This window comes from Pezoporus occidentalis, unplaced genomic scaffold, assembly GCF_034315485.1.
Source record: "Pezoporus occidentalis ecotype Australia unplaced genomic scaffold, CSIRO_AGI_Poc_V1 ctg194, whole genome shotgun sequence".
Classification (NCBI taxonomy): Eukaryota; Metazoa; Chordata; class Aves; order Psittaciformes; family Psittacidae; genus Pezoporus; species Pezoporus occidentalis.
In genome coordinates, this window is record NW_026913791.1 from 675395 (window position 1) to 699090 (window position 23696).

At 39.9% G+C, this 23696-nt stretch overlaps 2 protein-coding genes across 3 annotated transcripts in view; one reads left to right on the top strand and one right to left on the bottom strand.

Moving 5' to 3' along the window:
- The window catches only part of EBNA1BP2 (EBNA1 binding protein 2), a 498012-nt gene extending 497734 nt beyond the window's left edge, over positions 1-278 (bottom strand). For both annotated transcript variants that reach the window (XR_009964489.1, XM_062617249.1), the window contains exon 1: positions 90-278. Coding sequence is in view for 1 of the 2 variants with exons in the window: in XM_062617249.1 (XP_062473233.1) it covers positions 90-158 (69 nt within the window). In the remaining variant the exon portion in view is untranslated. The remainder of the gene's footprint in view (positions 1-89) is intronic.
- Positions 275-21153, top strand: CFAP57 (cilia and flagella associated protein 57). Its single transcript, XM_062617231.1, is given in 21 exon segments — positions 275-431; positions 506-822; positions 2300-2926; positions 3869-4021; positions 5122-5261; positions 5944-6109; positions 6499-6612; positions 7106-7318; positions 7923-8096; positions 8513-8674; positions 9153-9308; positions 11391-11484; positions 12363-12553; positions 13717-13890; positions 14623-14781; positions 15188-15331; positions 16466-16582; positions 17544-17678; positions 17762-17905; positions 20295-20421; positions 20721-21153. Coding segments are annotated over 21 exon segments (3858 nt in total). The 3' UTR covers positions 20915-21153.
- The last annotated feature ends 2543 nt before the right edge of the window (positions 21154-23696 follow it).

Here is a 23696-nt window from a genome sequence, read left to right on the forward strand (position 1 = left end):
GGCCGCGCCGCCGGGCTGCCCTACACCGCGGCGGCCGCGGGAGGCCTCACCGCAGGGCCCTCTCCCCGGCCCCGCCACCGCAGGCTCACCTCCGAGTCCGAAAGAGAGGAGTCCTCCGAGTCCGAGCCGGAATCAGAGAGGGACTCACGCCGCGCCATGCCGCCACCGCTGCCCACCACTTCCGCCCACGTGCGAGCGCCGCCGCTGCCACTTCCGGGGCCGCCGGCGCCGCAGTTGCTACGGCGACGGCAGCGGCGTCGGCGGCAGCAGCCCCATGTCGGCCGTGGTGGCGCAGCCCGTGGCCGTTCTCGGCTGCCGGCCGGGGGTCGCCGGCGGCGTCTGCTTCTTGGAGGATCAGGTCGTGCTGCACGTGGTGGGGGCGGGCTGCGTACAGCTCCACCTCAAGCAGAAGTGGCACAAGTTCATCCCAGGTGGTCCTGGTCCCGACCCCGGCCCCGACCCCGGCCCTGGCCCCTGTCCGCCCTGACCCTTCTCCTCCCCGCAGGCATCGAGAAGACCCGGGGCGTGCAGACGATGGCCATAAGCCCCGACCGGCGGTACCTGGCAGCCGCAGAGACGGTAGCGGATCAGCCGGTGCTGACGGTCTACGACCTGTCGTCGGTGCCGGCGCGGCGGCGGAGGACGCTGTCTGCCGCCGAGCTGCCGGAGCGTATAGCGGTGTCTCTGGCCTTCTCCCCCGACTGTCAGTACCTGGCTGCAGCCACGGCGCCCCCCGAGGGGCACCTCACCTTCTGGCTCTGGGAGAAGCAGCGGCTGATGGCTGCCATCCGCCTCGAGGTCCCGGGCAGCAGCGTCTGCCAGGTAACAGCGGCGGCTCTCACGGGCTCCCACCCGCTGCCAGCCCCGGGGCCGTTCGGATCCCCGCAGCCTTGCCACGGGGGTGCACGCAAACACCTCCGCAATTGAGCTGGGCCAGCGTCTCTGCTGCTTGTGTTTAACGTTTTGATTCACAGTTGACTGGTTCTTTGGGAGCCTATTGCACTCTTTCAAAAACGTGGGCAAAAAGACCAAACTTTAGTCCAACAAGTACTGGGTGCCAGGTAGGTTGGTGCCATGTGAGTTCAGTCTGCAGGATAAGTGCCCAGTACAATTTCCTGTGACCACATGGCTTCTATCCAGGGCAAGACAGGAAGGAGCGGGCTCCACACTGTAGATTTTATGTAGTTTCCATGGCCTTTCTTGCCATCTGCTGTTGGCCTTCCTCGGCAATAGAACACTGGGCTAAATAAATTTTTGCTTTTGACCCACAACGGACATTGTTATGTCCTTGTCTTTTACATCACATGAGATCTGTGGTGTGGGGCCAGTACAGCTGGGCAGTGTGTGTGCAACATGTCCTTTGTCTCTCTGCAGAAACACTTATTAAATATACTGTCTGTGTTCAGCAGGCATAGCACACATCTTGAAAGCTCTCTGCATGCTTGCACACCTTTTCCTTCCTGCAGTCTGTTCTATGGGCAGGCCATAGTAGTAGCCCAGGAAGAGTGCCTAGGAGCAGGCTGATGGCACTCAAACAATTCCTGCGTCCTTCTTGGGTGAGGTCTTTAGTATCTTTCTTGCAGGGAGCTAAGAGGCTTTCAGTACCTGGGTTGGCTGGACCCCAGCTGCTGTTTTTTCTGGGGTACAGCTAGACGGAGAGGTTGTGTGAACTACTGACTTCATGAACTCAATTTCTAAGAGGAGGAGAGTGACTTGAAAGACAACTACTGTCTAAAGTCCCATTAAGCATGAAAAATGAGATCTAACTACCACTGCTATCCTTTATGTTGGGTATTAAGATAGCTATCCCACTTTTTCTACCAATAAACACCTAATTATGTGAATTAATATGTATAATGGGCAAGGTATGCCAGAAATAATTTATTCCTGGCCTTTAGGAATGAATGGTCCCACTTCTCATGAAGCTTGCCACTGGAAGAAAAAAAAAATGCTAATCAGCAGTAAAGAGGTACTTTTGCCTTACTTTTGGCAATCCTGAAAGTCAGAGACAACTTTCCCTTTGGTATTGCATTGTGATTCAGATAGCAGCTTAACAGAGTTAACATATTTGTAATATCATGTAAAATTGATATACACTGTTCTGAAAGGGGGGAAACTGCAATATGTGGTTATGATGGTTATTTTTTATTCTTTTCTGTATTCCTATATGTTTCTAAGAAACTTCTTCCCTTGTTTGTCCTCCTGTATCTATTATTGAAAGTCTTCATAACAAGTATCATATTTGCTTATTTGTGAATATAGTTGTATAAAATATTTTCTCTCTTTTTGTGTTCCACAGGTGAGTTTTAGTCCTCAAGACAATGCACAGGTTTGTTTCACCGGAAATGGCTTTTTTAAACTTTTTAAGTACAGTGAAGGAACTTTGAAGCAGATGAATTTAAAAAAGGGAATGCCACAAAACTACTTGTGCCATACCTGGCTGTCCAAGGAGGAAGTTATATGCGGTACTGACACAGGCAAACTTATCTTGTTTGAAACTGGAGATCTGCTCTGGGAGACAAGTGTAGAGTACAGAAAACCACACAGGGAATTAGAAGAAGATGCGACAACAGAATATGAGTGGTAAGTCTGTTAAATACTAATAATTTCATGCTTGTTCATGCAGATTAGTTGCAGGTCATTCACTTATTTCCTTCTTGTCCAGTTTGTGAATAATATTTTGATTGCTGCTGATAAACATTTTTTTGTTTGTCCTTCAGTATTCTTATGTCTTTATGCATTTCCTGCTTGCATTTTTTCTGTTAGTTCCAGTGTTGATAATGGTTCACAACAGGATTCTTTGCCTCAAATATCTGCAATTGCAGCTTATTCCAAAGGATTTGCATGTTCATCTAGCCCAGGAATTGTTCTGCTATTTGAGAAGACCAGGGGAAAGGAACTCTACGAGGAGAGTCAAGAAATCTGGGTAGGGAGAAAAAAACTTTTCCTGGCAATAATGCAGCAGAGGCCTGTTTAGAGGGGAGGGGTACTTCCAATTCATTTATTTATGATAATTTTTAGCACATCTCTAAATTACATTTTAAGCATTAGCTAACTCTCCTGATTGAAAGGAAGGGAGTTGCCAGAGGTCACATAGAAAGGCAGTGACAGGTGAATTTTGCAAGGTAACTCTGCATGTTCCCTCATCTAAAATCTGTTTTGAGGCTGCTAGACATCAGGAAAACTTTAAGAAACTTTTATTCATGGAGACTTTTGGAGCTAAGAAGTACTCTAAATCAATTTTGCAGAACTAGTCTGCTTAGGTTTTTTTCCAAGGCAAAATTTTTGTCTCTTCAGATATTTATGAGACTTTTCCACTATTAAGTAATCCATTAAGATTTATAACTGTTCTATAGTGAGCTGTATGCATTGACTTATTTGCAGCTCCTGGATAAGAACATTTAGCTCTGATGACCTCATCAAGCCTTCATACTCTAAGCCTCAGAGGTCAGATCTTCCCTATGTAAGAGACTCTGTAATAAGGCTGTTATCAACCTGAACGATACATTGCAAAGAACTGTTACTTTGACATCACAATTTTCAGGCAGTTTTCATTCTGACACTTGCTAGGTTTTTTTCTCAATGTTTTTCTGCTACCATTTTCAATTTTGTTTAAGGCAGTGCTTAAGTTTACTGTTGATACTTTTTACATCTGTAATGCTATAGATACAATTATATTATCTTGTCCTCTGTTCCTTGCTTTGCAGTAGTTAGATACTATTAAATATCTAAGTTTTCTCATTGATATTAAGTATATGCTTATTAGAGTAGCATTACAGCAAAAGTTTTTGTGTGTGTATGTGTGTGTGCATGCCTACTACTAAAACTTGAGACCTGGAATATCCCATGGGATACATCTCTTTTGCAGCTTCCTAAGGACCAGTTCAGCAGTGATCCAAAAAAGTCAGGCAGACAGAACATTATATGTATATGCTTCAGCCCCTCAGAGGAAACAATGGTTGTTAACACACATAAGAATCAGCTTTACATGTTTACTATGCTCACCACTGATTTCATGAAGGTGAGTGCAATCCTATCACATTCCACATCCCTAATGGCCAGTAAGAGGTATTGTAATGGCACAGGCTGTTTAGTGTCACTTTCTATAATGCATTCTCATAAATACCATCAAACAGCATCTGAATCCTTAAAGCTCATGATATGATGAGTTCTGTGTGCTTCTCTAGAGCTGTATTTCAGCAGCCCCTTGCTCAACCATCCCTCCATATGAATACCTGATGTTATTCAGGAAAATGAGAGAGGACACTGTTAAGTCTGTTTAAGGATGCTGAACTAGTTAAGTAAGTGTTGTACTAGTTAAGCAAAGCTTTAACAGAGAGACTTTTAACAGAGAGAATTTTAACATGATAGTTTATGCTCCACTTTAACATGGAGAGTTTTTAATGCAATGATAAAGCTGGAACAGCCATGGGAATCTCATGTGACTCTAAAATAATAGTCATTGAAGTCCTAGTTAGAAGTGAAACCTCTTTGTGAAGGACAAACTTAATGAAAAACATTCCCTACTCTGAAGGCATTAAATAATAAAAAGACAGGAGATAAATGTATTATCACGAAATAGACTGGCTTGGAGTTAAATATGTACAGGCATATGGAAAGGTCTTTACAGGAGGGGGTTTTGTAGTTATGGGTCCTTTTTCTGCATGCAGCGTAAAATTTTATTTGGGCTTCACTTTGGGATGTACTAACTAAACATCCTGATTAAGATGCTTATCACTCAGCGCTGGATTGTTTTTAAATATATGTCTGGCCAAAAAGTCTTAAATGAATTCTATTTATTTATAAATAAATTTTATTTATTTATCCAGTTTGCATTTCTTTGGACACCTAAAATTACTTTCTGCTCTCACTAGTGTATGAGGACTGTGGAGCCTACATCTTCCCCCCCATCACTTTTCTTGATTATTAATTATAAAGTTAAAACTGATTCTAACATTGTTATGTTTTCAATATTATGTTCAGACCTGTGCACTGAAAGGAGTAAGTGGTTTCCTCAAATCTCTATTTGGTTACTGCATGCAAAGAGCAATGGTAGATTTCTTACCTGACTTACTGCTTGTAGTGAAATATTTGTGAATTTTTGTTTTCATTGCTTCTCAGGAGAGGATTGCTTATTTTAAATATCTGACTTTCCCATTGCATTCTGCTTCCATTACTGGTCTGGACATCTGTGTTTGGAAATCCATTCTTGCCACTTGTTCCCTGGATAGATCTGTCCGCATCTGGAATTACCAGACAAAGTAAAGAGTTGTTTGTGTTTATTACTACCTTTTGCTTTTTTTGTATATTGTATCTAGCAGGCAACAGCAGCAATTTCTCATGAGTGAGAGTGTTGTTTTGGTAAAATTCTTGTGTGGTGTGGGATGTAAATGGTCTTACTGACATTATTTAGGGTGTGTGAATATGCAGTGCCTTTAAAACCAGTGCCAGAAGACTCCAAAGCCTTTTTTATTAAGCCATATTTGTGTCAGACTTCTCAGGTGTATTGAAGAAATCTTCAGGAATGTTTCATTCAGCTTTAAGTTACTGCTGTCCCATCTCCTGCTTCATAGCCATAGTTCTTAAGCAAAATGACTCTAGTTTTTAAGGTTCTGTGGGAGGAGAGGGGGAGAAAAACAAATCTCAGAAGAGATATTTATGTAGGTTTGCAGTCAGCAGCTCATTTACCTTCTTAATCATATTGCAGTAAACAAGGATTTGCTCTTGTACCTTCCACACTTTCTCTGTGAACCAGAAAGTTCAGATTTACCCTTGTTTCCTGTAACATCTGTGTGATGATTACTTAACTGAATGACATTTCCTCAATGAGAAGGCAGAGACAGATTGTAGCTGCAGGTGTTCTTGCTGGGCCAGATAATGTCCCCTTCTGCATGCACAGGGAGTTTGTACTATTCCATACTGCACAGTGGTTTTCTCTTTCAGCACTTTGGAGCTGTATAAGGAATACTGGGAGGAAGCATACACAGTATCACTTCATCCCACTGGCCTTTTCTGTTTGGTTGGATTTTCTGACAAGCTACGATTTATAAGTCTACTGTATGAGGACATGCATGTCTTCAAGGAGCTTGCTGTGATAAAGTGTAGAGAGGTAAGGAGAGATGCAAAAATGAAATAGAGGAGTTATAAGAAGCAGAGTGGCAAAGAACATAACAAAAGCTAGAAACTTCTCTAATAGACACTAGTAGGATTTAGGATATCAAAGCATAGAGAAAAGGAGTTTAACTTGAAAAATAAGCCTGGAGGCCGATGTGTAATGTGCACCTAGGAAGCAGCAGAAGGGGTAGTTTGCTCAGAAATGCTCAAGGACTGAATTTTACAGGGAAAAGTTACAATTAAGAAAGCAGTAAGAGGCTAATTATGTCATGGGGTTTTCTTTTTGTGCAACATTCTGATTTTAGATGATGTCATTGGAATTCAATTCATGAATGTTATTATCTGCTGCATCTGCAGTAATGGGTGGTTATTTTGTTTTTGTAGTGTTCATTCAGTAGCAGAGGACATCTTTTTGCTGCAGTTAATGGAAATGTCATTGAAATTTATTCCAGCATCACCTTTGAGAATATTAATAATCTGAAAGGACATAGTGGGAAGGTTAGTAAACAAATCCTATGCAATACAACTCATTAAAGTATGAACTAGTTGGTACGATGCATTTTGAAAAGGTAAAGTACAATTTTGGATCAGAAATGGGCCCAAAAATTAAAATTAGAAATTCAAAAGTCAGTTTTCTTTAGTCAGAAGTCAATGTATGCATGTATTAGACACATCTAAAGAGTCTGTTCTTAAACTGGAAGTGAGTGACTGGCAGGTAGCTGAACCAGGAAAAATATCCCATTAATAAATTATAAAAATGAAATGTACTACTCACTGTTGAAATGAGCTTTTTCCTGACAGTGGGTTCATAAAGTAGTTGTTCTTGATTTATTTTTTTTTAAATATAATTACTTGAGAAACATCCAGGGTTTTTTAAGTAAGTCTTAGAAATACAATTACGAAGTTGACATGGATTTACCAGTAAAATGACTCCACGCTGTGTGTCTGTAACCTACATATCAGGCTCCTTGGTGTGTTTTGCTTTTGCCAGATACGTTCAGTTAAGTGGAGTGCAGATGATACTAAATTTATCTCCTGTGACACACATGGTGCTGTGTATGAGTGGAACTTGTCAACAGGTGAAAGGGAGACAGATTGTGTGCTCAAGTCCTGCAGGTACAGCAGCATTGACCTGTCTTCTGATGCCAAAGTCATCTTTGCTGTTGGATCTGACCAAACTCTCAAAGAAATTTCAGAGTCTTCGGTGAGCTAACAAGGACTCTGGGATTTTGCTAAGTTTTTGGGGGGAGGGTAGTAGTGCTTTGTTTTTCTTATCATCCATTTGGTAAGCAGTAATCAGTAGGGTTTTGAGAGCTGCAATATTTACTGACACTTTTCTTGTGTTCTTGTGTTCTTTATCATGAAGCCTGAGATTATGCTGTAATTTCGTATTTTTATAAATTCTGATTTACCTAGAAATCTTCTAATCCTGCTAACTAATTTAGCAATCTTATATCTACAGTTTTGCTGAAAGCTAAGTGTATTGCATCTCCTACTGTAGGCTACATGGGGTTTTTTTTGTTTTTTTTTTTGGTCCATAAAAGAAGTAAATTGTATTTAATAACCATTACATCTTTCAGAAGTGATCAATGTGTGGAACTTGGCTTGAAATTGTGCTTATCTATAAAGCTTAATATTAATGATAGTTATGGCTTTACTCCTGAAGGCATGTCGATTCTTTTGACTGCATTATTTGCTGCAGACAAAGGAATGACAAATGCTCATGCAATAGGTAATCAAATACTATTGGGGAACTTAATGTAATGTGAGGCTTTTGTGTGGTGGTTTTGTTTTGCCTTTTTTTTCAGATCCAGCATGAAGTGCCTGCTTTTGATGTTGTTTATACTGCAGTAGCTGTTTCTCATTCTGGGCACACGGTATTTGTTGGTACGTCTCTGGGGACAATTCGAGCTATGAAGTACCCATTACCTTTGACAACGGATTTCAATGAGTATCAGGCCCATGCGGGTGCTGTTACAAAGGTAACATAAAGTATTTCTTTTCCCTGCACTACAGGATGCACATGTCTCCTTTAGCACTGATTCTCCTTCGCATTTCATAGCATAATAAAACTGTTAAAACTGAGGTTGAGCCTCCACATGAAGAATGAATATTACAGCATTCATAGAAGTCTTCTCCCTAGAAATAGATGTCACTGGATAAGCTGTTGTTGGCTAAAAAGTGGCTTGCACCAGGATATGTAACATGGTATTTCTCTGATGGTGAAGTTTAAAATATAGGTCTTTCTGGAAAGACGAAGATAAAGTTACCGTAGAATCATAGAATTGTCATAGAAATGACAGGGAGTATATGGGTGGGGAATAAAATTTGGAGCAAAATCAAACTGCCTCTATTCTTCCTTGTCTCTGCTATTATTTTGTTGTCTTTTCATTCTAAGATGTCCATAACAAATGATGACCAATTTCTGTTGACTGCCTCAGAGGATGGCTCTATATTTATCTGGAAAGTCTACGAGAAAGGAGGTGGGATAGTGAAATGGCAGAAGGAAGCTGAGTATGCTGAGGAAGTGTTGATCCTGAGGTCAGATATAAAAGAGAAGGTAGGTGGAGCAACTTGTGAACATGAACCATAGAATTCCTAGTGTACAGCTTATGAATTACTTTTGCATTTTTGTGACTAGTTGTTCCTATATGGCCTTCTGCTTAAAAGAGCTTGCATGCCTTTTGTCATAAAAGAGATTACAGTAAGTAGCTGCAGCTGCTTGTTAACATGCAGACTGCATTGTATGAACAGTGAGTGTGGAGAAAGGTTTAGATTTTTCTCTAATACTTTTCTGAATCTCTTGAAGGCAGTTTTAATGGAGTAGGGAAGTCAGAAGCTGCATTTCTATAAACCATCTTATAAGACAACAAAGGAACCTTACTTCTAGAATGTCGTCTTGGTCTGTCTGTCTGTAAATTCTCTGCAAAGGCTGTCTTTTATAAATGCATGCATGTAAATAATACATCCTTAACAAGCTGTTGCTAAAGGCAAATAATCTCTCTGTTAGTACTGTCTTCTTATCCGTGTTCTAACAGAGTCAGGCAATGCTGGACCTGCAGATTCGTGAGAAAGAGCTACAGACAGAAAAGTATTACCAACTAAGTCTCAAGGACATGTACTATAATGAAAAAATAAAGGAATTAGAAGATAATTTCACTCAGGAAATAAGTTCCCTTAAAACCAAACACCAGGTATGAATCATATTGCAGAACCAAATACCAAGAAATCCTTCACTGAAAGGTTGTATCCAAGCTTGCATTATATATGTATGAATGCCATAAAGCATCTGAAAAATGACACATTCCTTTCCAATACAGATGTTCTTGATATTTGTAAAGCATGAAGCTACCTTTGAATCAACTGTCTTGTAAGTACAACAGAATGCAATAGTTATCCTAGGGAGCCTACAAGTATCTTTACATAAAAACAGTTCCAGCAATAAATGCTGACTGGGACCAAGGACCAATAAGCTCTGTCACCCTTGAGGAGAAATGGGACCATGGCTTAAAAGCTCCATCCCACATAAAGTCGCAGCTGCTGCAGGATCCTACAATTATTCTTCTAAATGCCACCTTTGTTGTGCCCTGGCTGCTTAACATTTTTGAGAACATCTGCTGAGATGCCTTGTATGCTTTTTGAAAATAGAAGTAAAATATATTCCCTGGATTTCTTCTGTTTATGTATTTATTGATTTCTCTGTGGTCACAAAGCAGGAGTTCCCTGAAAGCAAAAGCCACAATAATTCTTCCCAGTGTCTTATTTATTTATGTCCATTCATTCTATTCTGTCCATCTGTCTGTTGCACACACCACATTTCTGACCTGTAATTTGCTATATTTCTGGACACTTTTTAGAGTTAGAAGGCAAGTGATGTAGTACAATTGGCAATACAATCTGGCAGTAAAATGACTTAAGTGACAGATTACACATCATGTGATTCAATTCTGACAACCTCATGTTCTTTCCAAGCTTTTGGATGAGTATTATCCTATCCTGGTGATTTGTTACTGCTTATTTTGTTGGGTTGTACATAGTCCCTTCAAGCAGTATTTCAGTTTGACTCCACATAAAGAAGGATTCCAGTATGAAAGCTTCCCAAGTTACTTACTAGATTTATTATTTTATGGTCTTGTCATTTTCAGGTGCTCCTTTTGGCCTTACAAATGTTCTGGCAGGTTTCTGATTTTGATTTTTTTTTTAGGAAGTTTAATTATTCATTTTACTGCTTTTTTCAAGTAGTTTCTCAGGCTCTTTGGCTTTTCTCATTGTAGCTTTTGCATTTAAGTAACCTGAGTTTTAACCTTTCATTTCTCCTCATTTTTGTACAGCTTTACCTTTTACAACAAAACCTTTTCACTTCTTATAGATTCTCTGTCTTTTACCTGTGCTGGTTTTCTGTTCTGTGGTTCTTCAGATCTTGTCATAGAGTTCTAATAATCTCAGCTACACTGAAACTTCTTTAGGCTTGTTGATTATAAGCTTGCAAGCAAATGAGTTTGAAGGTGAATAAAACTTTTCTAGGCAGGCAAACTGTACTTTCCATCCAAGTATCAGTACTTGTTAAGATTAAACTGAATGACAGGCTTGGGGCTAACCTTTCTAGTTGTGGCCAGCAGGCAAATGAAATATTTCTGCTTATACAAGACCCACAGAGTTGTTATGAGAAGAAAGTGAAAAAATTGTACCTATGGTACAATTCCCAACTTTTCTGGGAAATTTCTCACCTGTTTTTTTGTTCCAGTTCTTTGTGATTTCTTAGAAGATTAAGTCATTTGTAGTGGTAATCGGACATTCCAAGCAAATGGCATTCAAAACTTGCTTTTGCTTTTGTATGTGTCATTCTGTGCAAATGACAGTGTTTTAGGCCCTCAAGATTGCTTCAAATGAGGCAGAAAGCAGCCTGAACGTTAATATCTGGACAACAATTTGTGGAACTGCATATTCTTTTCAAGCAGGCACACACAAGAAAGTGGAGGCTTTTGTAGCTCACAAACTTTCCTTCTTAGATTAGGATCATAGAGTGTCCTCAATTATATGAACTCCATTTGCTGCTTCTCCTTAGCTTTCCGTAGTTTTGTAACTTGCCATAACAAACTAATCTCTGGGAAAACTTGGCTTAGTGACACGTGGCATCTGAATTTTGGCAAGAGATTTCAAACATAACTTCTTTTGTGTATGTGTCCCCCAACAGGGGCAAGAGCACAAACGATTTGGATACTGCTTTGCCTTGTTTCAAATAAAAATGTATTTGTCTTTTTCTTTTTTTCCCCCAGAATTTACAGAGAGAGAAAGAAAACCAGGAACAACAACACCAGCTGCAAGTGTCTGAGCTGATGGATAAACAGGCCAGGGAGATGCAAAAGCTAGGTTAGACTGGAACAAGTGTTTGTAACTAGAATCCGGAGGAAGCCGTTAGTTTCATAGCAAGTAATGTGACAGGGAGGGATTACTAGAGTACAAGAACAGGGAAAAATGCATGAATGTCATATAGGTATTACAGACCAAAAATTTCTCTAAACTGCATTTGTTAAACACACACATGACCATGATGAGAACATGTACATGGGCACTGTATCTTGGAAGTTTGAGTTTTGAGGTTAGTGATTTCTTCATTTATCTTATAGCTGACTGTGCAAGGGTAGTGAAATCACACAGTTCAGCAAAGAGGGTGATATACAATGCAAACAACATGGAAATACCTGGACCTTAGATTCATAAACAATATATGACAGAAGTACTGCAAATGAGTACATAAAGCAAGTCCACCCAAAACTGTACTCTGTAGCAGTTGTGCTTACACAACTCTGTCATGGCTGTTATCTCAAGGGAATGCCTAAACTAATTGTTATTAATTTGTTGTAATAGCAGAGTGGGGGACCTTGGTATAGGTTTGAGACTTGTTAAAGCTGGAACAAACCACCATTCAGCAGGGATATAGCAGGATATTCAGAGATACAACAAAGAAAAGTGGATGGTAGCTTTGGAACAGGCATTATTAGTGAAGTGGTAAGTTAAAGGAAGAGCAGGAAACTCAAGAGATGGTTTCCTGGTGTAAAATTTTATATGTCCACAGAGTCTAAAAGCCCTGTATATCTGAAAAAGAAAGTGATTAAGTGCATCTAGTGTAACTTATTGTAACCAGCTGCAAAAAAGATAGTACAGAATAAGACATTGATGACTGTAGGAGGATAGGATACACCTCTTTTCTATTAGTTTTATCCATTCTGTATGTCTTCTCTTACCAGAATCTGACAGTAATCAGAAACTCTTAATGGAAAATGAGAAATACCAGGAGATGCATGAGAAATACCAAAAGATGCAGGAGGAATATGAGAAACAACTACACAGCTTGGAAGAACGCAAAAGCAAGGCTGTGAAGGAACTAACAGCATACTATGAGGAAAAACTTAATGAGAAATCTGTTCTGCTGAAAGAGGTAGGAATCTTGATTTGCAGTTTGAGTTACTGACCAAGTTTATCTCCAACTCCAAAGACAAAATGTTCCCTAAGACAGCAGAGGTGGGGTCCCTCCATGCAAATCCTGATCTACCTGTAACCCTGGGGAAGTGTGTTGACAGGTAGAATAGTAATAAGGAAAAGCCATCTGAGATACCAATTTCTCTTACTTCTTACCTTGAGTAAGTAACATGCTAAGATTGATATCCTTGGGAATTCTCAGCTTCACCTCTCTTTCTCCTAGATCCCAGAACTCCTCTTTATTGATGTGGGCTAGATGATACATTTACTGTAATTATAGAATCATACAATCATAGAATAGTTAGGGTTGGAAAGGACCTTAAGATCATCTTGTTCCAACCCCCCTGCCATGGGCAGGAACACCTGCCACTAAACCATGTCACCCAAGGCTCTGTCCAAAAGAAGAAGGCTCTGCCCAATTGATGAAAGAAAGATTCAGTCACCTTGTTCTGGTGAAGAGATAACATTTCTAAGGTGGTGAATTCCATTCCCAAGTCCCTGAGGTTCTTGCTGGCATAATCTGGGGGATGAAGAGAAATACCCTGCGTACTTCAAAAAACCCTGCACATTGAGGTCAAAGACTTAGCTTGACAAAGGGCAGCTGGATAACTGATACTTATGTATCTAAAGTCAATAAATTCTACGAACGTTCTGTTTGCAGCCCTATGTTGCAATAACAATTTGGAAAGAATGTGAGGAATGACTGTGAGAAGCATACAGATCCTGATGCAAACCTGAGTGGTTATTTGACCTAATGCATCAGAAGCAGCAATTTTAAAATACATTCTCTAGTGTCACCCATATTTGCATTTTCTGCAGCCAGAATAAGTTTGTTGGTGTTAGTGTTTGGGCCAGGTTCCTACCTTGAAGCATCCAAGTCTTAAGAATGAATTTTTCTTTTTTTCATTTTTTTTTTTTTAAGAAGAATCTTTTTTATGTTTGTCACAGCAGTTTTTAAAGCTACTTTAATCCCCTAAGAAGTTACCTTAAATGATATTGCTGCAATTGACAAATCCACAAAATATAGATCCTCCCAGGAGAAACACAGTTACAGATAAAGAACCCTCTTCTTCTTTGTCCTTCTTCCTTATCTTCTCTAATGTTTGCTTTCCCTAACTGCAGACAGAGGAGGATATGAGGCAGCAGCTTCGAGCACATGAAGAAATTAAGAAACAGATTTATGAAGATGAAGACCAAGAAATCATGGAAATCAAAATTAAGTATGAGCGACAACTCTGGGAAGAAAAGCAGTCCAACATGCAACTGAAAGGAGAAATTGGAGTCATGAATAAAAGGGTATTTCTTATTCTGTGATAGGATCAGACCTGCACTTGGAGACTTATAGCCAAGGATTGAATGTGATGAATGACATGTCAAATTAGTCTAATTTAATCTGTAAATACATGGCATTTTATACGAGAACAGTAGCCCCTTCATGTATCAGATTGTATGTTTAGAATATTTGGGTAGAAGAAGCTGTGTGCTTATCGTATTGCCTTCAGTTCCATTGTCTTCTAGACAGCAGGAGTTTCTTCATGTGTCCTTACAGTCTGATCATCACCATTCCTTGGTTCTGAATTTCTTGGCTTCACAGATCTTAGTACCGAGGCAGGGATTTTGAGGGTACCCAAGAGCTATAAACTAGGCATGTTTCTCATCTACTTTTGAAACTTTTAGAGATGTATGGCAAATGATCACCTTCAAATAATTTTCCATGGCTTGAGCTCTATTTGAAGCTGATGCTTGGGTATAATAACCATACCCTTCTTGTCCTGGATGCATATTCCTTGATTCCTTGTAGTGCAGTGAGTATTCTGTCAGAATATACAGAAAATGCAAACACAAATACTCAACTCCCTTTTGAGTTACAGGTATTTAAGTGATGTGATGCTCCTTCATCAGATCATAGTTTTTTTAGCTATCTTTTATCTCACACTGTCTACAAGGTATCGTGCAGAGTAGGGTGGCTAAGTTGTGCACAGGTTTTGGAAACTGTTCTTTGGAGTTCTTACTTGTTTGCCTCTCTAGTTGAACAGCCTACAGAAAGAGCTCAAAGAGCGGAACAGGTGCATTGAGGAAATGAAATTGGCACAGCAGAAGCTGCAACGCTTCACTAAGTCACTGGAAGATGACATCTTGTCACTGAAGAATGATATTCAAGAGAGAACTGTCACTATCCAAGACAAGGTAAGAAACTGGACAATTGTCTAAGATCAAAATCACCCTCTCTTAATTTAATACAGGTATTTATTTTAATAGTATCATGTTGTGGCAGTATCACATGACTGGAAACAGTTTTAAAGAATTTGCGATCTTTAGTTTGGGGTTTTAGTTTTTAGCCAACATTCTAAGACTTTCTTGGGGAGTTCAAGTTCAGGATGTTGAGTTTGTCATGCCCTGCTCTGGGATCTGTAGACGGCTCTCTGCATTATTTGCCCCTCCCTTCTCACCCAATCTGTATGGATGTGCAACTGAAGTTCAGCCTTCCACTAGATCTGTGACTGCTGGTCTTGCCTGTACCATATTTGTGCCTAGTCCTACAGGTCTGTTTAAGATGCTGTGTCTGATTCACATCTGTACCTATTTCTCTCAGGAGAAGCATATATATGACCTAAAAAAGAAAAACCAGGAAGTGGAAAAGTGCAAGTTTGTACTGGATCACAGAATAGCGGAGTTGAAGAAGCTAATAGAGGCACGTGGAAATGATGTTAAAATAATGAAGAAGCAGATCTATGAGGTGAGTAGCACTCTCATTTGGCCTCTGATACTAAGTCCTTTGTCTGAATGCAAGTCCCATGGAAGATTCTACTCTCTTTGTTCCTTGACTTCTTTCAAGGATACACAGCATTGATTCAGTATCTTTACAGCTAATAAAAATATCTGTGCACAATAGCTGATATTTTTCTATCCTATGCTACCAGTGATCAACAGAGTTATTTAAACTCCTGTTTCAGTATTTAATTCTAGGCTCCAAGTAATATCAGTTTGGCTTAAAAAATAGATCCTGTCCACATACCCGGTAGAGTTTGCAAGACAGTGCCTGGTTTACTGATATGGAGGAAGAGAGAATGAGCTTTACTCAGAAAAGTTGCAGATTTATGCAAACATAACTCTGTTTAGGGGTTAGGCACATGCACAAATAACAGTTCATCAGCTGATCCATGGAAAAATTGCATGCATTCATACTTAGCTTACAGCAAATTCATTGAAGGAACTTATTTATGATAGAAACTTACTGTGACCTCTCCATAGAAGTAGCTTTAGATCAGCTAATCAGTGATTTACTAGCTTTCATAAGTCTGTTTATTCAGAACAAAAGCCTTTTAAATAAAATGCAAGCTAGTGAACAATTTTTATGTACATCAGACTAGCATGATGAAAGCCCTGTTCTCTATTCTAGTCACCATCTTATGCGAGTAAATGCTGTAGTACCCTTATCACTTCCCCCCCCCCCCCGTGTTTTACATAAGTAAGTATGCACAGCTTTTCACTGCATTTGTTTCTTTTCAGTATCAGGTGGTTCCTATCGTTGCACTTAACTCTTTCCAGCATTGACTGTTAATTTCCATCTCAGGCAAACATTTTTATTCATATGGAACAGCAAAGCTCCAGTTCAGCGCAAAGAAACAAAGGGGCATCTCATCCCTTAAATACTTGTTACTCAAAGGGGAATTAAATGTCCCTTTTTGTGTTTTCCTGTATGTTCTGACAGAGGGCAGCGTTGCTCCAAAATTTACTTTTTTATGTTGTAATTCAGCCTGAAGGGGGATCTACTCCCTCAATCCTGTGTTTCCAGTCGTGGTTTTCCTGTTTTGTGTTGTTTTTTCACGTCTCCTTTTAGTCCTGATTTCCTCCTCCTGCTTCCTTTCAGACGGAGGGCGAGCTGGAACGATTCCACAAGGAGAGCACACAGCTGAAGCTGAACGTCACGCAACTGCAACAGAAACTAAAGGCAACTGACAATGAGATGCATAGGGAGAGGCAGAAGGTATGGGGTACAACCACTGTGCAGGTCCTACATAATGAAGTTTGTGGGGACAGAACACTGCAGAAGCATTAATCTGAGCAAACCGGTACTTCAGGGATCCTGTGTCCAAGGACCAGGAGAGTCTGTAGTCAGTGGGGACAAAGAAAACTTTCAAGCCTGCAACCAGCTTAGAAAGTTGATGTTTAAAACATCCTGTTAACGATGTGTCAGTTTGTTCAATCAACACATATTCTCCAGAGTTTAACAGAGCAGTGAGGCAAATGTTTAACACACTACCCTTTCCTGCCCAAGCTTGAAATCTGGGGACACTTGGTCTAAACAGGAGCAGCACATAGGCTACACCTATCACTTATGTAGGTATTAGTAGGATGAAATGAATGGTGGGCATATTAATGGGGGAGATGAGGAGCCCTTCTCTTTGACAACAAACACATCAGACATAAGGGAGGAAAAGTGAAGGGGAAGGAATTTAACAGGGAGTGGAGGACTGAGGAAGCAGGTAGAGGACCCTGGTTGAAACCAAGTGAGAAGGAGAAGGCAATCTTGGTGTGAAATCATCAAGTTGTGCATGCGTCTGATCAGTGTTTAGTGGCTTGGATTCTCTTATTAACTGTTTCTGTGTTGTTTCTTAATAAGAATGTAGGTTGTTTTGGACAGGCCAGTGAAGGGATAGCATGCATGATAGTCAGCCACTGGTTATCAGATGAGATCTATGGATGCTGACACTTACATTACCTAATGCAAGTACCTTGGATTATTATTGCTGGTAAAACTTATCACTGCTCTTCAAAATGTAGTGCTTATATCCCCAGTTGTTATTTTAATGACTTTTTTTTTTTTCAAGTAAGTGGAAATAAAGTATATGAGAGCTTTCACCAGCTCTATTAGACTTCCTAGAAAATTGCACATAATGGAGTGCTCTGATGAGCCAAATAAGAATGTACCTACATCATTCTTGCAGAAGCAAAATATGGAAGCTCTCATCAAACGATTTAAAGCAGACCTTCATAATTGTGCGGGCTTCATTCAGGAACCGAAAAAGCTGAAGAATGGGATCCGTGAGCTCTACACCAAGTATGTGCAAGAATCAGACTTGGTGAGTAGGGGCCTTCCCCTTCTCCTTGCAGATGAATTTCTCTGGTAGTGTAATTACTAAGACAACATGCTGTGCCCCCTCAGGAGGAGACTGAAACGGCACAAAAAGATTTGCAGCCCGAGTGCATGAGACAGAGAGAGTACCTCGAGAGGAGTTTGGAAGCTTTAAAAAAGAAGTTGGTGAAGAATCAGGAAACTCACCGAGGTGCTTACTTGCGCATTATGCAGGTAGTAAGCTTTTTCCTTGTGATATGGAGAGGGAAAAACGAAGCAGCTGCACTGAAGATACTTTAGAAGCCTTACCACTATGGTTTCTTAGGACTTTGAAACAGTTTTGATTTGCTTCCTCACCAGAAATTCCTGAGTTTTTCAAGTGCTTCCATTCAATGATAATGTTCATTGAGCTACTCAAGTACTATAGTTTTCTGGATATAAAGAGCAAGATTTCTGAAGTCAGAAATTCCTGCTGTTTTGTGAATACTTTTTGTTTACCTCCCACTCCCTGATATAAAATGTGATGGAGAATCTCTGCTGCCTGGATATTTTTTAAGCAATTTATTTCCAACAGTATTTAGAATTGCCATTATAGTCAGTTGGTAGCTGTCTGAGTGCCAAGCTGAACTTGCTATGTGTTAGTGTTTAGGAGGTAATTTTGGAGGAAGAAAAATAAGTCTTTGAAAAATACTTCTTTGGCCTCATAGTCGGTCTGAATTCAGAACTTTCTGCTTTGCACATCAAGGTTTGCAAGGAAGTTCAGAACCATATGATGAACATGCCTATTCATACAAAGATCTCTTGCTCAGAAACTTTGTTATTTAAAAGACAAGGTAAACTTGTGACTGCTAGGGACAAAGATCCAATTTATTTTCATTTGGAGTGAGAGGATCTAAAGCCCCACACCAAACATCGTAGGAGGACAGCTTTTTACAGTCTTTTCTTACCATGATCTCCTTCTGCTCAGTCAGCATTTCCTTTTCCCCTCACTAGCACTTTCTTCATTGTTACTTTATTTTGCTTCCTCAGAATTATTAGACCCCAGTCCCCTCCTAAGCCATCTGCTTTTTGCCATGTATTTATAGTGTTTCCCCAGGTCTAGGCAGCAGCAACCTTCTTCTTCGGCCTTGTTTTAAGTTTTTTTTATTCCTTCTGTGAGTTAGATGCTTTTAGCACAAAAGGAGATGGCTTCAGAAAAAAACCTGAAGAATTTCCTTGCTGAAACAGGGTGACAGATGGTGCTCATAATGATAGTACTTGATGTCTTGGATCAGTAAGCCTAACATAAAATGATGATTAAAACTCAATTAATAAAACATCTGGAAGATGAAGATATCAAAGGTTCTAACCTGCCTGGTTTCTTCAAAGAAAAAGCAGATCTCTGAAGTAGATTAATGAGATTTTACAGCCAGGAGGAATTATCATGGTCTTCCAGCCCTTCTCAGGGGGCTTTTAAGACTAGCTAAGACAAACTTCTGTCAGGACTTGCTTTGAAAGAGTAAATGACATTCCAATGGCCATCTAGCACTGCTCGAGACTGGCATTATGTGAGGTATCCAAAGCATGCCTTTGGGTAGTTTATCTTTTTAAAATATTGCCACTTATGATGAAATTCCATGGGTTGGAATCATGCTATGTTCCAAAACTTATAAAAACCCACCACAGGTAGCTGAAAGCATTGCTATTCTTGGGTCAAGCATAATGGCAGCTGTTTAACATTTGCACTAGCTGTTGATGTGATAAGGTATTTCAGTGTCTTTGTAAGAGGCAAATACACAGTTCCACTTCTCATGAATTCAGAAAAGAAACATTTAGTTAGTTGTGCTCCTCTGTCTGAATCACGAGCAACAGTTTTATCATCCTACACTAGTATTAGCCCATACTGGTTCTGCTGAAGTCTTTGAATCTGTTGCAACAATGGGTAAAGTACACTCACTTGTACTTTCACAACTCCTTCAGCAAGATGCTTTGTGGTAGGCTATTATAAAAAATAATAATTAGACAATTGAACTTTTATGGATTTAAAATTGTCAGAAAAAGTACAAAAGATTAATACATAGCTAACCTTTCCTCATAACAGCATGTTAGCAGAAGATATCTCAAGTCTCTATATGCTTTATATATTTCTTAATAATTTGGAAGGGATATTGGAAAGTGATATCTATCAGAACTAATGAAGAGGGCTTTGAAGATCAGTAAGGAGATACAGGTAATTTAAAAGTGAACAGACACATAGTGGCAAGTGAAAAGCAAACTAATAAATGCTGGAGGGAGAAATGGAAATTCCTCCTATTATTTCTGAATTAATTGGATCAGTCCAGGAAGGGACCTGAGCTTTCCTATGAAACTTGAAAGGAACAGGATACCTTGGAGTGCAGCTGCAGTTAGGAAAGCAAAACAAATATTAGTTTATTTAGCTAATATAGTTTGAATACTGTCATGTTTTGTATCAAATCTACTGTGGCCTTATCTGAAATGTTGTGTACTGTCCTGATGGTCCTTTACTTTCTGCTTGTGATACTGCTTCTATGCTGTCCAGTGGCCTTCCTAATGATATGAAGATACATATTGCTGAGCCAGATAGTACCTCTGCTTTCCCTCATAGGGAGTATTGGTTTTGCAGGAAAACATGTGTCTGATTAAGGAAATTAATGACTTGCGGCAAGAACTGAAGGCAGCCCTCACCCAGCTACATCACCTCAAGTCAACACTGAAATTAACCAAGAAAAGAGAAGCAATTCAAGACATAGGTGAATAGTGCTCCTTGTATGTTTTCCTTGTTGTCAATACTCATTTCAGAAGCCCTTTTTGTCTTTGGTGAACAGTTCTCTTACGCTCTCCAAGTTTGTCTGCTTGGTGAAACCTGTTATATTTTACAACCTATATATAGTATGGGTATAGTGTATATAGTACAGTATATATATATATATATAGGTATATAGCTCTACTCCTTCAGCCCTGAAAGATGCATTTCCTTGTTCATGCCAAAGAATCCTGCAAGGTGGACCTTTGTTACTCTGTCATGTTCTCTCTGATTTTATCTTCCTAGCTCCCCCAAGTGAACCGCTGCCCAGCCCAGCTGTCCTGAGGTTGAATGCAGAAAAGGAAAATGAGAAAATCATAGAAATGCAGCAGCTAGAAATTCAGTACCTGCGAAACCAAATCCAGGAGAGGGGGCAAAGCCGTGCAGTTCAGCTTCCTGAGCTGAATCTGGAAGAAAGTCACAAGGCACAGCAACAGTGATCTAGTTCAAGCATGTCTTACATTATTGTATCATCCTGGCAACATCAGAAATGCAGCAGCATAGATTAGACTTCTGTGATTCTATACTCTTTCCATTAGAAGCATTCGTGCAGCACTCACTACTCTGAACGCAAGGCAACAACTTCACTCCTTCCCCTTCTACTTTCCTGGAATCTTCCCTTTCCATGAGGCCAAGGAGCCAAGAGAAAAAGAATAAATTTGTGTTAGTGCAAAACTGATCTTTGAGCCTTCATGCTAGGACAGGTATGCACCTTCCTCTTGAAAAATAGCGTGTCCTAGTTCAGAAGAGCTGGTCAAACTCTGTAAACCTTTTCTGCTAGAATTCTAATTTGCTGTCATTGTGCTGAAAAACTCAGTATCAGCCTTTTATTTTCCAGTATTGAGTTGCTTATGTCCATACAAAGAACTGCCCACACTTAAGACAGATGTCAGCATTATTCCAAGCAGGTATCCAGTCACAGACTAAAAATCAGTTACCTTGTGAGGGCAACCTTTGACTAGTGAGCTAGAACCCTTGCTCAAGACTGCCTCCTGTCTGGAGATGCATTGTCTCATCTGTTACAATCATTTCAGCAGGACAAAAAGGCAGCACAGTTTCAAACTCTGAAACCTGGAATAAAGTCCAAACCCTGCGTCACAACTCTTCCATACCTTTGCTAAATTAACCTTTGCTTGTCTTCTTCCTAGCATCTGCAATCCCTTTCCTTCAGTTTTTCTGTGAAATTCTTCTAGAAAGTCACCGTACAAAGTACTCATGTATAGCAAAAGGCAGGGAATCATTTATTTAATAGTGGGAGGAGAAAAGTACTTTTTTCATCCTTTGTTGTCAGTGCATAACACACTGGCTCACTGAGGAATACTGCACATACGTCAGAAGTTTAAGCTACTGATTGAGCTTAAACTCAATATAATACCATATATTGTTATAATACTATATATGGAACTATATAGTATTCTAAGAGCCAGTACATTGCTGTTCCCATTTCCTAATCTGAATTGTAAAGAAGTGACAAGTGGTTTCTATGTTAAACAGAAGATGGTGGTGCCAATGCTGGATAACACATAAGCTATATTACCATTAGCAATACTAGACTCATTTCTAGGCTGACACCATGGCAAAACGAGCGCCTATGACCTGGAGACTTCAGCTGAGTGCTTTGGCCAAGAATGTGGAATTAAGTTTCTTTAGTCTTACTTTTTTCATTTTGCAGCTGTAACTGGTATGGAGCATGGGTTTCACAGGAACAAAACGAATAAATTACAATGGAATTGGTCTCTTGATGTGCTAACTTAGCACCCTTTCTTCCTCCTCCCCTCCCCATATAATCGTCTTGATACTTCCTGTACAGAAAGAGGATGTAATTAACATAATTAACAAATATTTTAGAAACTAGTTCCCTCTTAAATTTTCAGAACACACCCATTTTAATTTGCTGGACTCCCCTGTGGTATAATTTTCCCCTCTCTCCATCACAATAAATAGAGTGGCAGAAACCACTGCTTTAATAGATGTGTTTTAGAGAAATGGAATCCATCTTCCTGAAAGAGAAGAATCTTGTCCTCATAAGAGGAAGAAGCATCTACAGGTGAAGAATGATTTCTAAGTGGTGATTAATATGCTTAAAAGTATGCCCATGTGTCACCCACATTAGAAAGATTTTAAAGGCAATAGAAGGCCTGTCAGATGAAGCCTGGGTACAGAGCTGGCAGACTAGGTTCAAGAGGATTTTGAACTTGATCTTAGTGGCTAAGAGGCAGCTAAAACACTGTTCATAAGAGAGAACTTTGAAAGTCAGGCACAGCAGAGGGTTTCAACTGAGGTTTATCAGAAACTTGCTGGAAGCAAATAGAGGTACAAACCCCTTCTATACTCGGAACACTAGATCAAGGGCAATTTCCCACACACGTGCTGTAGAAATGTTTTCAGGATTAAGTTGTAACTGGATTATGATTTTGAATGCCAATGATCTTCTGAATTATCTCAGGCTGCAAAGACACTCTGCTTCATCCTGTCTTGGTCTGCATTGTCTGTTTCTCCTGTTGATACCTTTCTAAAGGCACTAGTAAGCATCTCATGCGCTTATAAAGTTACAGTCCACTTTTAAAAGTGAATATATGGCTATCTGTAAAGCTGAATAAGGTTTCCCCTTGATAATGTGTTTGTTAACTGGCCCAACTAAAGGTTTTTCTTACAATTTTTTTCTTAGTAAGGAAAAGCTCGTTGTTCAAGGATATTCATATAGCAAAATCCACCATGCTCTATTTGGTGTTTTAGGTTTAGGATAGGTGATATTTCATAAGTTTCAGAAGATCTGTGAGATCTTACTCAAGATAGATTTTCAAAGCTGTTGCACTATTCCGTGTCTATTTTATTAGTGTATCCTAAGCTTCCCTTCAAATAGCCTGCTAAAAACCTAGCATGCGACTTAAATAACTGAGCCTCCCTTTCCATTAGTCAGGCAAGAGCTGTTGTTCAGCCCCATTCTCTTCTTCCTACATCTTCCAGGAGATTTTCCAGCTGCTCAAGCTCCCAGTAGTGATCCCTTCTGCTGTCATTAAGGCCAGCCACAAAGGAGGGGGCATGCCCTTAGTCTGGGAGTCCCATTCACCTGCTGACTTTAATGTTCCTGCTACTCCCTTTTATTTCTCTTCCTCTCTCAAAGGAGTCCTTTTCTGTTTCCCTAATTCCTCTCAGAACTGACACTTTTTACTTTCCACTAAATTACCAGGAATTCAGAACTTCTGCAGCATGGCAGGCTCT